Source organism: Panthera onca (genome assembly GCF_046562875.1).
Source record: "Panthera onca isolate mPanOnc1 chromosome Y unlocalized genomic scaffold, mPanOnc1 haplotype 2 h2.ChrY_unloc_7, whole genome shotgun sequence".
Lineage (NCBI taxonomy): Eukaryota > Metazoa > Chordata > Mammalia > Carnivora > Felidae > Panthera > Panthera onca.
Window position 1 is genome coordinate 86,204 of NW_027675870.1, and position 13,819 is coordinate 100,022.

Here is a 13,819-nt window from a genome sequence, read left to right on the forward strand (position 1 = left end):
GCGTCAGACCCCTCCACTGACTAATGGGAGAAATGACGAATTTGTGGCCTTGTCTCGAAACCCCTGTGGTCGTTCCTCAGGTCACAAATTACGTATATTCCTCCCACACGCCAAATCCATGCAGTGTCCCCCATACCTGTCAAAAGCTGTTATCATGCATTAGGCTCAAGCTGGAGGCCAGGACCCTGACCTCAAATCAGGTCCAGCTTTGGATGAGGCTGCTCTTGGATCACTCCTCTGGTCCAGCTCTCTTTGCAAAGACACCTGATCGTGCCCACAGGAGGCACGGGGCCACCACCCCATCTGCAACGTTCCTGTTAATCGGGTGATGTGGCGGGCCATGGAGGTAAGCTGCCCGGTCCTGCTGCCTTCAGTGGCTGTCCCCAGTCCCTGGCTCTGCCCGCGGGCTCCCAGTGCAGACCTCCCAATTGTCCCTCCCTGGCATGAATATATAGCTCACATCCACAGCAGCTGGTTTCTCTGTTTGCTTCCTGAGCCAACATGTTTGGGATTCAAAACCTTCTTTTCTTTTTTTTTTTCACTGTGTCTTTTCCCATTAGTCCTCGTGGGCAGCATTTCTGTGCACAGAATGCTCTTCAATATCCTGCACATCTTTTGTGAAACTTATTGGAGTTCATGCCATTTGACAGAAGCCATGCCTGGAAATCTGAGCTGAGGTGGCCTGGTTACGATGCCCTGGGGGTGGCTGGGGACATGACAGTCCAAAAGGGAGGGCCTGGGAGGCCATGGTCTGTGCAAAGGGTCTTTAATCTTTCTGCGTCCCCAAGGAAATTTTAAAGTCAGATCCATAGCTGTTTCTTTACACCATGATTTTGAACAACAGACTCCCGGGTTTGGTTTCCCTGGAAGCTATAGCTTGAGTTGAGATTTGTGGGCTCTCTGAGAGGGCTGGGATGAGAAAGTACTGAATCTGGGACCCACCGTGTGCCGATTCCTCTCCATCTGATAAATTATTTTAAAAGCTCATCTCTTCCTTCGCTCCTCTGACTACAGTCAGCTGGAAAAAAAAAAACATGAGGGTTCCTGTGAACACACGGCCTGAAAACTCACTTGGTAAAAAACTGCACTAACCATTTCCTGTTTTCTATGAGCAACGATGCTGGCCACGCTTTCTGGAACAACATAGTAAGGGCCTTCTGCCTGCTTCCAATCTCCCTTTACGCCCCCCTGACAGACTCCTCTAGGCTCTCTGCCTCCCTCATGCCACACCAGGCTGTTTTATTGAAATACATACTGTACCTTATTTTCAAGGGGTGCACTCTGTTGGTTTAATGCAGGATATATTGTGAAATGATCACCACAGTCAAGGTGGTTAAAAACCCCAACATCTCATGATTAGGATCACGTGTGTGAGGCGAGGACACTTAAGACCTAGTCTCTTAGCAAATTTCAAGTGTACAGTATAGTACCGTTAACTGTAATCACTATGTTGTTCATTAGATTCCTAGAATTTATGCATCTTTTTCTTTAATGTTTTTTTTTTTAATTTATTTTTGAGATAGAGAGAGAGAGAGAGAGAGAGAGCAAGTGGGAGGAGGGGCAGAGAGAGAGAGGCACAGAATTTGAAGCAGGTTCATACAAGGAAGGTAACTGTGGTGAAGAGGAAGGTACTTCAGTGTAGAAACAATGACATGGTCCCTGGGTGGCTCACTTGGTTAAGTGTCAGACTTCAGCTCAGGTCATGATCTCAGTTTTGAGTTTGACAGGCTTTGTGCTGACAGCTCAGAGCCTGGAGCCTGCCTTGGTTTCTCTCTCTCTCTCTCTCTCTCTCTCTCTCTCTCTCTTTCTCTCTCTCTCTCTCTCTCTCTCTCTCTGTCTCTCTCTCTCTCTGTAAATACTAAATAAACATTAAAAATGAAGCAATGATACTTTTTGCCACATTCATTATTATGATGTTACAAAGAAACCTTCTCTCTGTCTTAGAAGAACCAGTTGGCTGATTTATTAAGGGGGAACATATGCTTTCAAAGTTAAAGGTTCCGTATTCAGAAGATTACAGGGGAAGGAAGAAAGAAAACTCACATCAAAATGGGCAAGAGAATTGGGTCTCCTTGACCAGACTATGGATTTCATGAAAACAGGGTCAACATGTGATACATGTGTGGGTGGCAAAGTAGATGTCACAGAAGAAAAAAAATCAGTGACCCAGAAGACACAGTGATACCAGCTCTGAAGAATGAAACACAGGGACTAAAAACATTCAAAACATAAAATGGAGTATTTAACTACCTAATAATTTTAAGAGCCTAGAATAAGAAGCAGTTCGAAGAGAAACATATTTGAAGAAATGATGGTGAAAAATTTCTAAATTGGATGAAAACTATAAACTCCCAGATGGAAGAATCTCAATGGCCCTGAAGCACAAGAAACATGAAAACCACACAAAGGTACAGCATAACTAATTTCTTCAAAACCAGTGATGGAGAGAAAAATCTTAAAAGCAATCAGAGATTCTAGACTAAAAATAGCTCAGAGGTTCATCGTCTAAGTTGTAGTTAACAAAGAGCACAGGTTCAGAGATGGGGATGTTATCTAGGAATGAAAAAGAGAAAACTTCAGATAAATGTACAGATTGTGGTAGAATCTTTAAAAACACACCCAGTTGAAGGGACACCTGGGTGGCTCAGTTGGTTGAGCATCCGACTTCAGCTCAGGTCATGATCTCATCATTTGGGAATTCAAGCCCCGTGTCAGGCTCTGTGCCAACAGCTCGGAACCTGAAGCCTGCTTCCAATTCTGTGTCTCCCTCTCTGTCTTCCCATCCCCTGCTCACGCTCTGTCTCTGTCTCTCTCATAAATAAATAAACATTTAAAAACTTAAAAAATAAATAAATAAAAACATACTAAGTTGAGAAAAAGGCACAAGATATTTTCAAAAGCAAAAAAAAAAAAAAAAAAAAGCATTCAGGGAACAAAGAAACATTCCATAAACAAGAACAAAGGTAAGTCTAAAGACCCCAGGGAAGAAGACGGCAGAGAGCATTTCCACTGAGGGAAAACAAATACAAGCCTGTCCACTTAGGATACTAATCAGAACAAACGTATATTTCAAAAGTGAAGCTGGAATAAAGACACTTTATGTGTAAAAGGAAGGCTGAAAGGATTTGTGATGAGCAGACCTGGTACACGAAATAGTAAAGGAAGTTCTTCGGGAACGAGGGAAATGATAATAGATGGAAACAGGGATTTACGTGAAAACTAATGAAGACCACAAGTGGGGAATAAGTGAGAAAATATATATTTACTCATTATTCAAGTCTCTTTAAGAGACTTTTAGCTCCTTAGAGAAGAATAACAACACTGAGGCGTGGTGTTTGTAACACATGCGGAGTAAAATACACAACAACAATAGCACAGAATCTGAAACTCGACCTGATTCACATCACTTACACAGAAATGAATAAAAATGAATCGTGGGTAAAAAATATAAAGCACAAAACTAAAACTTGAAGAACTATAGTAGGGGACAAACACTTGGGGATTTAGGGTTAAGCAAAGATCTGGACACCAGTATAATTTGGTGGACTTCATCCAAATTAACCACTTTGCTCTTCAAAAGGCCCTGTCAAGAAAACAAAATGACAAATTAGAGACTGGGACACATATTTTCAAATTATATTTCCAACAAAAGCCTTATTTTAAACTATATACAGAATCTGTGAAAATCCAATTGGATTTAAAAAATCCAATTAAAAGCTGAGCAAAAGAGAGGAACAGTCCTCTCACTAAATAGGATACAAAGATGTCATATCAGCCCATGAAACAATGTTCAACCTCTTTTCCACTAAGGAAATGGAAATTAAAATCATACTGAAATTCACACCATCAACACAACAGAAATTTTAAAAATAGTGAGTACACCAAAAGCTAGTAAAGATTTGGAGAAACTGAATTGTTCCTACATTGCTGGTGGGAATTTAAAATGGTAGAGTTACTCTGGAAAATAATTAGAAAGTTTCTTTTAAAATTAGTGATGGAATTATCAAAGATCGAGCAACAATACTCCCAGGAAATAATTCTAAACTTATGTTCATGTAGATACTTATAGACACAATTCATAGCTTTATTAGCAACAGTCAAAAATGGGAAGTTACCTAAATATCCTTCAGTGGGTTAATTGTTAAACTAACTGTGGTATATCCATACCATGGAATATTACTGGGAAATAAAAAAAGGAATACTAGCAACTCCTTGGGATGAATCTCAAGGGATTTACTCTGAGTGCAATAAAGCTCATCTCAAAATAGTTACATACTGTATGATTCCATTTATATAACAGTCTCAAAATAACAAAATTATAGAAATAGAGAACACATTGGTGGTTTCCAGGGTTAAGTTAAGCAGGTGGAGGTAGAAAAAGAAAAGTGCCTGTAGCAACATCAGGGCAACATGAGGGATCCCTGTGGATGTAAATGTTCTGTACCTTGGTTATACCAATGTCAATATCTTGGTGGTTATATTGAAGTATATTTTTGCAAAGTGTTGCCTTTGGTGGAAACTCAGTAAAGGGTACACGAAACTTCTCTGTATTATTTCTGACAACTGTGTTATTTCTTACAATCTCAAATGTACATGTATCTCAAATACAGTTTTTATTTTAAAAAGATATATTGGGCTTTATCAGAATTAAGAACATTGCTTTCATAAGACCACTATTAGGAAAATAAAATGTAAGCCAAGCCACAGAGTAGGAGGAAGGATTTCCAAAACTTTTACCTGACAAATTATTTGTTTCCAGAATATGTAAAGAATACTTACAATTCAATAATAACAAGATTAAACAAGCAATAAAGGACACAAACAGGTAATTCACCAAAGAACATGTATATGGTTAAAGACACAGGTAAAAGAACATTCAACAGTATTGATCACTAGAGATAGTGAAGATTAAAACCACAACGAGATACCAGTGCACAACTAACATAATAGCACCAAACAGAAAGACTGAGAATTTCGAATTTTGTAGAGTGTTGGAATACATGAAATTCTTAAATGTTGCCAGTGGAATGGAAAGCATGTCAGATATGTTAGAAAATTCCTTGTGAATTTAGTATAAACATGCATTCAATCAATGACCCAACAATTCCATTTCTAGGTTTTTAAGAAAAATGAAACTGTGTGTCCACATAAAGAGTTCTACATATATGCTTTATTCCTTAGAGCCAAAACTGTTAAGCAACCCAAATAGATGAATAAATTGTGGTTTATGTACACAATGGAAAACTACTCAGCAATAGGAAACTATTGACACGTGCAACACAGGAAGAATTCAAATGCATATCATTAAGTAAAAGAATCTAATTTCAAAATGCTATATAGTGAATTATTCCATTTATATAATTTTTAAATATATACATTTCAAAAGAATTAAAGCATATAGTGTAGGTTCTCAAACCACACTGGAATTAGGTGAGAAATTAATGTCAATCATGGATAAAGATGTGGTTTATATACACAAAGGGATACGACTTGGCAATGAGAAAGAATGAAATCCTGCCATTTGCAGCCACGTGGATGGAACTGGAGGGTATGATGCTGAGTGAAATAAGTCAGTCACAGAAAGCAGCATATGTTTTCAGTCATGTGAGGAACTTGAGAAACTTAACAGAAAACCATGGGGGAGGGAAGGGGAAAAATAATTTCAAACAGAGGGAGGCAAACCATAAGAGACTCTTAAATAGAGAGAACAAACTGAGGGTTGCTGGGGAGTGGGGGAGAAATGGGTGATGGGCATTGAGGAGGGCACTTGTTGGGATGAGCACTGGGTGTTGTACGTAAGAAACGAATCATGGGAATCTACTCCCGAAGCCAAGAGCACACTGTATACACACTGTATGCTAGCCTAATTGACAATAAATTATATTTAAAAGAGAAATTAATGTCAATCAATAACCTGATAAAAACTCTAAAATCTTATAAATTGGAGAACACACTTTGAAACAAGCCAGAGACCAAGGAATAAATCACAAGTGAAACAGAGTATTTTGAATGATATAACACTCTACACCCACTAGGATGGCTAAAAGGAAGAAGACAACATCACAAGCCTGGGCAAGGATATGGCAAAATTGGAACGATCAGACTTTGCTATGTGATTGTAAAATGGAACCGCTGCCATTTTGGAAACCTTTTGACATTTTTCTCAAAATGTTAAACATAGAGTTCCTAATGACACAAGCAATTAATTGCACTCCAAAGTATGTCTAAGAAAATGGAAAACATATTTCCACACAAAAACTTGTACACAAATTTTCCTAGAAGCATTACTCATGATCGCCAAAAAGTGGAAACAATCTGAGATGTCCATCAACATATCAGAAGATAAAGTGTGATTTCCATACAGTGGAACATAAAAAGAACTGAAGGGCTAATGAAGGAATGCAGGGCTACAACAACATGGATGGACCCTGAAAAAATTATGTAAAAGAAAAGGCCACATTTTCTATGACTATCATATGAAATGTCCAGAATAAGAAAATCCACAGAAACAGAAAGTAGATTGATTAGTGGTTGCCAAGTGTTGGTGGGAGGGGACCAATGCGGAGTAACTAAGGAAATCAATTGACTTACCTGAGGAAATTATAAGTAGGACAGCAATAATTAGTAAAATAGGAAATAGACAAAAGCAGAAAGAATTTTAACAAATTGAAAAGTTTTTCTTTGGAAAGAGTAATAAAATTGCTAGACCCCCCTAATAATACTGTATTAATTTATTTTAATTTAACTTTTATTTATTTAGTTTTTAATTTTAGAGAGAGAAACAGAGCGTGAGTGCAGGAGGGGGGAGAGGAGAGAGGAGAGAGAAAGAAAACCTTAAGCAGGCTCCAGGCTCAGTGTGGATCTCACTACGGGTCTTGATCCCACGACCCTGGGATCATGACCCAAGCCAAAATCAAGACTCGGATGCTCACCGACTTACCCACCCAAGTGCCCAATACTGTGTTAATTTTAAAAAGAGAGAGAGAAAGAGAACATAAGTTATTGACATAAGGAATAAAAATATGTACATCCTTACAGACCCTACAGACATTGAAAAGACAAGGGAAGAGTCCAAATATCCATCGATGGATGAATGGATAAAGAAGTGTTATATAATATATATTAAATATATATAATATATATTAATATATATTATATATAATATAATATAATATATATATTATATTATATATATATATGAATATAAATATAAATATATATACATACACACACACACATACACACAATGGAGCATTACTTGACAGTCAAAAAGAGTGAAATCTTGCCACCTGCAACTACGTGGATGGAACTGGAGGATATTATGCTAAGTGAAATTAGTCAGAGAAAGACAAAAATCATATGACTTCAATCATATGAGGACTTTAAGAGACAAAAGAGATGAACATAAGGGTAGGGAAACAAAAATAATATAAAAACAGGGAGGGGGACAAAACCGAAGAGATTCATAAATATGGAGAACAAACTGAGGGTTACGGGAGGGGCAGTGGGAGGGGGGGATGGGCTAAACAGGTAAGGGGTGCTAAGGAATCTACTCCTGAAATCATTGTTGCACTATATGCTAACCAATTTGGATGTAAATTTAAAAAAAAATAAAAATAAAAAATAAAACACGTCAATAAAATAAATGAATGAATGAATGAATGAATGAATGAATGAATGAATAAATAAATAAATAAATAAATAAATGGACAAGGAAATGTTTAAATGGTTTTATGTCAATAAATTTGACAACTTAGATGAAAAAGAAAACACAACCTACCAAAACTGTCACAAGTAGAAACAGAACGTCTGAATAGTCCAGCAGGACAGCAGTGCTACTTTTCCATCCAGAGGACCTGAGATTCCTCCCATTGAAGGTTTCTACCCAGCAGTGTTGTCAGAGCTGTGCATTTGAATATCCTGGGAAGCTTTCGAAGATACCGAATGTGCGTGTCACCCTAAAGATTCTGATGCAATTGAGCAGAGTGGGCACAGACATGGCAATTTTTAAAACATTTCCAAGGTAATTCTCATGTGCAGCCAGGGTTCAGAACTCAAGTGTACAAAAACTTCCATCTTCTAAACAATTCTGGGTCCCGGCCCTGGCTCTGCCACTAATCACCTGTGATACTGACAACCTCCGTTTCCCTGTTCCCTTGGTTACTCTTCTGCATAAAACAAGGGAGGTGGATTCCATCAGTTTACAAAGTTGTTTGTGCAGTGAGACTTGAAAACATCATGCCCAGGGGACCCCATCGTGGAGGGAGCTAAATTAAGAGTGTCTGTGATTGAGCAGAAACAGCCAGGAACAACTGTCCTCCCCCAAACTCCCTGGAGGCACTTCTGCAGAGTTCTGCGACCTTGGGCAAGTCACGGGCTTCGTGCCTCTGATGTGCCCTGTAGCTGGACAGTAAGTCTCCGCCCACCAATGGGGTTGACTGTGTAGAATGTGAAGGCGCCTCCAGCTCTCCCCACACTTCCATCTGCACCTCTCCATAGTGAGACCTTCTGACGCCTCCTTGTAGCTACTTAACTGATGGTCAAAGGGGGTTCCTCTCTTTTACTTCCAGAGGCGCCCACAAGCCATGCTCAGAGGGTGCATTTATTTATTTATTTATTTATTTATTTATTTATTTATTTACGTTTTATTTACTTTTGACACAGGGAGAGACAGAGCCTGAACGGGAGGGTCAGAGAGAGGGAGACACAGAATCCGAAACAGGCTCCAGGCTTTGAGCTGTCAGCACAGAGCCCCACGCGGGCCTCGAACTCACTGACTGCGAGATCATGACCTGAGTTGAAGCCGGACGCTCAACCTTCGGAGCCACCCAGGCGCCCCTCAGAGGGTGCTTTAAAAAAAAAAAGTTTTTGAGGGGCACCTGGATGGCACAGTCCGTCAGGCATCCGACTTTGGCTCAGGTCATGATCTCCAGGTTCCTGGGTTCGAGCCTTGCGTCCAGCTCTGTGCCAACAGCTCGGAGCCTGGAGCCTGCTTCGGATTCTGTGTCTCCTTCTCTCTCTGCCCCTCCCCCACTTCCCCTCTCTCTCTCTCTCTCTCTCTCTCTCTGTCTCTTTCTCTCTCTCAAAAATACATAAACATTAAAAAAAATTAAAAATAGATAAAATAAATTGTTCACTAGAATGCCCTGGAAGAACAAGACGATGAGGTTTCAGGCCAGTGGGGAAATTTGGTTTGGCTCTGGCCAGCAGGGGTCAGGATGAGCTGTTCCACAGGGGACCAGTGAGGCTCCTGGTAAGTCCTGTGTACTTCTGCTGCGTTCGGAGAAAGTGCGGGCTCTTAGTCAGCAGCTCGGTGTCCAGTCATCTGTCAAGCGGAATGCTCACACAAGTGTGCGAAAGACAACAGAGGCAGGGATGCTCAGCAGCGTCTGCCGCTATGCCCCTCCCATCACCATCACCCACACGGACCGTGACCTTTCCCACCCTCGGCCTCCACTCGTTCTTGGCTGGAGAGCTCTTCTCATTCCTCATCCAGAGAGCATGTGTCACGTCCTCCAGGAAGCCCTCCCTGATATCCCCGACGAGGCTATATCCACAGACACATCTAGCCTACAGATAATAGTGGAAGCATTAATCTGCGACTCCCCTTCTGGGTAGACGCTTAGGAAGGATGCTGCCTCTGGCCAAACATAGCCCTGGGGACTTATGGCTTGGGGAGGGATGGTGGTGCCCCCAGCAGGTGGATACAGACCTACATTAGGGCACAGGGTTTGGTCAGCAAAGTGTGGGCTAGATTTCAATCCCCTCTCATTATACCCTCTTGAGAAAACCCTTGGCCAGTACACAGACCACACAACCGTGCAGGTGGCTCCCTTCAGAGCTTCCGTGACTCATTCCCATAGCACGCTTTTTGCGTGTGCTATGAACACGTATTTGCAGCGTCTTTGCAGGCAAAGACATGTTTAATTTTGCTCATATTCTATTCCTAGCCTAGTTCTCGATTCTTAGTAAGTGTTCAAAGATGTACACTGGACAACCAGCAGACAAGGAGATTTGGAACACGAGGAGTGTGGTAGTTTTGTCTGAACGAGCCTCTAACTTGTGGAGGCTGAATGATTTTCAAACCCAAAGGACAGGCTGTGTCCCAGAGGGAAGCCTCATAAAGGAGAGACGTTTCCTTCAAATATGGAGACAGGCAAGAATCTACTCCATTTTGCTTCTAAAGCCTGCATAGCTCCTCCTTGTAAAAAATACCAACAGAAAGAGCTTCTGGGGAATCTCCTCACTGAGCGTGCACATGGCTTCACATCAGCCCCAACCATCCCCTCGATCTCTGCCATCGGAGAGGTGACTTTAAATTACCTAAGAAAACTGGACATTCTTACGTAATTACAAGAAAGTAGTGAAAATTTGGAGGGGCTGGCTGGCTTAGTCAGCTAAGCATCTGACTTTGGCTCAGGCCACGATCTTACGGTTCGTGGGTTTGAGCCCCGTTTCAGGCTCTGTGCTGACAGCTCAGAGCCTGGAACCTGCCTCGGATTCCGTGTCTCCCTCCCTCTCTGCCCCTCTCCCACTCGCACTCTGTCTCTGTATCTCTCACAGAAATAAGTAAATAATAACAATTTTTTTTAAAGTAGTGGAAATTTCAACAAAAGGTTGCGTACCCCCAGCAGCTTTTCAAACATGCAAACGTCCCTTGTTTTCTTTCACAAAGTGATGGGGCTTGGTGATATTCCTGTATTGGCGTCAAAGCTTTTGCCTCATCACTGACAGCTTACTTATTTGTACTTATTCATCTCATTTGACCTGGACTTGCCCAGTCTCCTGTGCATCAGGGGGCATGGTGGTGGCTATTACAACCGTGCTACGATAAACATCGTTGACTGCCCAGCTTCGCATACATACGTAAGTATCCCTTTAGGACACATAACTAGAAGTAGAATTTCTGCATCTAACTGTGCAGATACCTTTACATTTGAAGCAATAGTAGGCAAGATCTACGGCTTTAAAGCACTAGCTTGACGCATACAATTATGCCGTGTGTGTCTGTGGGTGTCTGTGCACACATGTTCACGCACCTGCCTATTTATACACACATTCTTCTCTTCTTCCTCCTCCCCATCACGGGGCCTGATGCAGGCACCTGACCCCAGCACACTAACAATAGACACTGCCACTCAGAAATGGGGATGGTGGCCTCTTTCCCTGGGCTCAGGGGACCCATTTCAGCCTTCCTAAATGGTCGTAGGCAGCATCCTTCTGCCGCCTCAATCTCCACGGCCTCAATGTCTTCAAAAGTCACCCTCATTCTTCACAGACATTCTTGATCTTCAGCTCTCCTGCCCACCTTTACTCCACAGGGTTCAGGCTCCAAAGGAGAACAATGTCTCTGCGGGAGAAATGCTCTAAGCAGTTGAGGAGGGAGCAGGTGGAGAGGAGAGGGAAGCCCCAGGGGGCGTCCACTTCAGAGAGCAGGAAAGGAGGGACAGGGGTCGGGCCTAGAGGCACAGCCAGGGCAGGGCTGGGCTTCCAGCACAGGGGAAGGCTGAGCTATTCAAGGCAGAGGGAGGACACAGGAAGAGGGTCTCCGACCCACCAGTGCAGGGCACATGCAGGCACACCTGGGCACAGCTCCCAGGCCGATTTCGGTCTTCCCTCAGGAAAGAGCTCAACTCCGCTCTCCTGGGAAGGCCCCTTGACTCCCTTGGCTGGAATCTGCGAGCTCTGATTAAACTTTGTGCATTCATTCACTCATTCACTCATTCACTCCTTCACTCATCCTACCAATGTCCACTGAGCACCTCCTGTTTTCTGGGTGTTGACATCATAGATTGAAAACAGAAGTGTATAAATATGAGGGATTCTTACTCCAGCTGCACCTTCTAGAAGGGAAGGAGGGCAGGGGTGGAGCGGGCAGTGGGAGGAGCCAGGGATTGGGAATCACAAATAACGTGTCCCCCTTTCTCCTTCCTTAGGCACTAAGCAGCACCCACTCACTGCCAGGCATGGTCTGGACACTGAGGACCCGGACGTGAACAAGCAATTTGCCCTTCCCCACTCTGCATGGTGTTCCAGTAGCTGACATGTGCAAAACCAAGAAAGCCTGTGTACCTGCAAGGACAGATACAGCCAAAGGTTAACAGAGCCGGAGAGTGATGGAGTGAGAGGGTCCCACGGAAAATAAAAAGTAGGGAGGGCTTCCATGAGGGGTGCCTTTTGAGGTGAGAACAGAACAACTAGAGAGAAAATAACATCTGGGAAAAACATGCTAGTTAGAGAGAAGAGCCAACGCAAAGGCCCTGGGGCAGGAGGAAGCCCCAGGACAAAGCGCTCAAGGAGCTGAGTGGAGGGGAGGAGAGGGCTGGGCAGCAGTGAGACAGGGGAGAGAGCAGAGAGGTAGAGGATGGGGGGGGAAGGAGGAGGAGCTGGTAGGGAAGGGTACAATGTGGGCCCTGCAGGCTGGCATAAGAATGTGGTTTTTGCTCTGAGTGTTATCCAGCAACCGGTGGTTTTAAGCACACAAGTGACGTGGTCCAACCCATTCTGAAGGACACTCAGGCTGCTATGTTGAAATCAGATCACAGGGCAGGTCAAGGATGTACCAAGTTCCTGCCTCCAGGGTGTTCTCAGGCTATGAATGGTGTTGGGTGGTTCCTTACATCCCCCCTTCCATACAGGGACATCCAACACAGCCCCATTTGTCCCAGGCTCCTGGCCCTCTGCACAGTGTTGGGTGAATCCGGGGTAAGTTTTGCTGAGGGAGCGGGGGAGGAGGGAAGGAAGGAGGTGACAGTTCCGCAGTCAGAAGGGGGCCGAGTCCGTAACATCACATTTATTTCCTAGATTCTGTTTGGATCTGCCTCCTGGTTTATCTTGCTTATTTTGCACATGACAAGCTGATAGCCATTTAGCAAACACTCTGCTCTATTTTGGGTGAGACCAGCATATGGCAGCAGGAAAAACTGTGCCCAGAACCAGCTCCTGGAAGCCAAGCTCTGGCAAGTCGTGGAGACTCTGTTCCACAAAGAGCCATGTGCTGAGAAACCACAGCTAAGAGCAGACGCAGTCATGGCCCTTTCCGTCAAAGCTCATGACTCCATGGCAGGGGATCGGGGAAATGCAGCTGCTACAACTCTCTCAGAGCGTCGACCCACGTCCACTGGCCAGACACACCAGTGGTGCAAACTTCAGGACAGAGAGCATGTCTTCTTTTAGAGAGTCACGATTGTGGGGGGTCACTTACTTACCTACTGTTTTTGATATGAGTGTGTCTGGATGGGGGACAGAGGGACAGTCAGTGGGAATTCATCAGGGATTCTAAAGGATCTGAAAAAGTTTTTGACTCTCCATTAATATCTCTATCTCTATATCTATCTCTATCTCTATCTCTATCTCTATCTCTATCTCTATCTCTATCTCTATCTCTATCTCTCTCTCTCTCTCTCTATCTCAATCTCTATCTCTAACTCTATCTCTATCTCTATCTATCTCTATCTCTATCTATCTCTATCTCTATCTCTATCTCTATCTCTATCTCTATCTCTGTCTCTATCTCTATCTCTATCTCTATCTCTGTCTCTATATCTATCTCTCTCTCTATCATCATCTATCTCTATCTCTATCTCTATCTCTATCTCTATCTCTATCTCTCTCTCTCTCTCTCTATCTCTATCTCTATCTATCTGTATTTCTATCTCTATCTCTATATCTATCTCTCTCTCTATCATCATCTATATCTATCTCTATCTCTATCTCCATCTATCTATCTCTATCTCCATCTCCATCTCCATCTCTATCTCTATCTCTATCTCTATCTCTATCTCTATCTCTATCTCTATCTCTATCTCTATCTCTATCT

General features: G+C 42.8%; 1 protein-coding gene across 1 annotated transcript in view; it reads left to right on the forward strand.

Annotated features, from left to right (window-relative positions):
* The first annotated feature begins 340 nt into the window (after nt 1–340).
* Nucleotides 341–13,819, forward strand: part of LOC145715284 (coiled-coil domain-containing protein 71L-like) — a 196,686-nt gene continuing 183,207 nt past the window's right edge. Inside the window, exon 1 of the mRNA XM_081794943.1 lies at nt 341–346. Within this exon, the coding sequence (XP_081651069.1) occupies nt 341–346 (6 nt within the window). The remainder of the gene's footprint in view (nt 347–13,819) is intronic.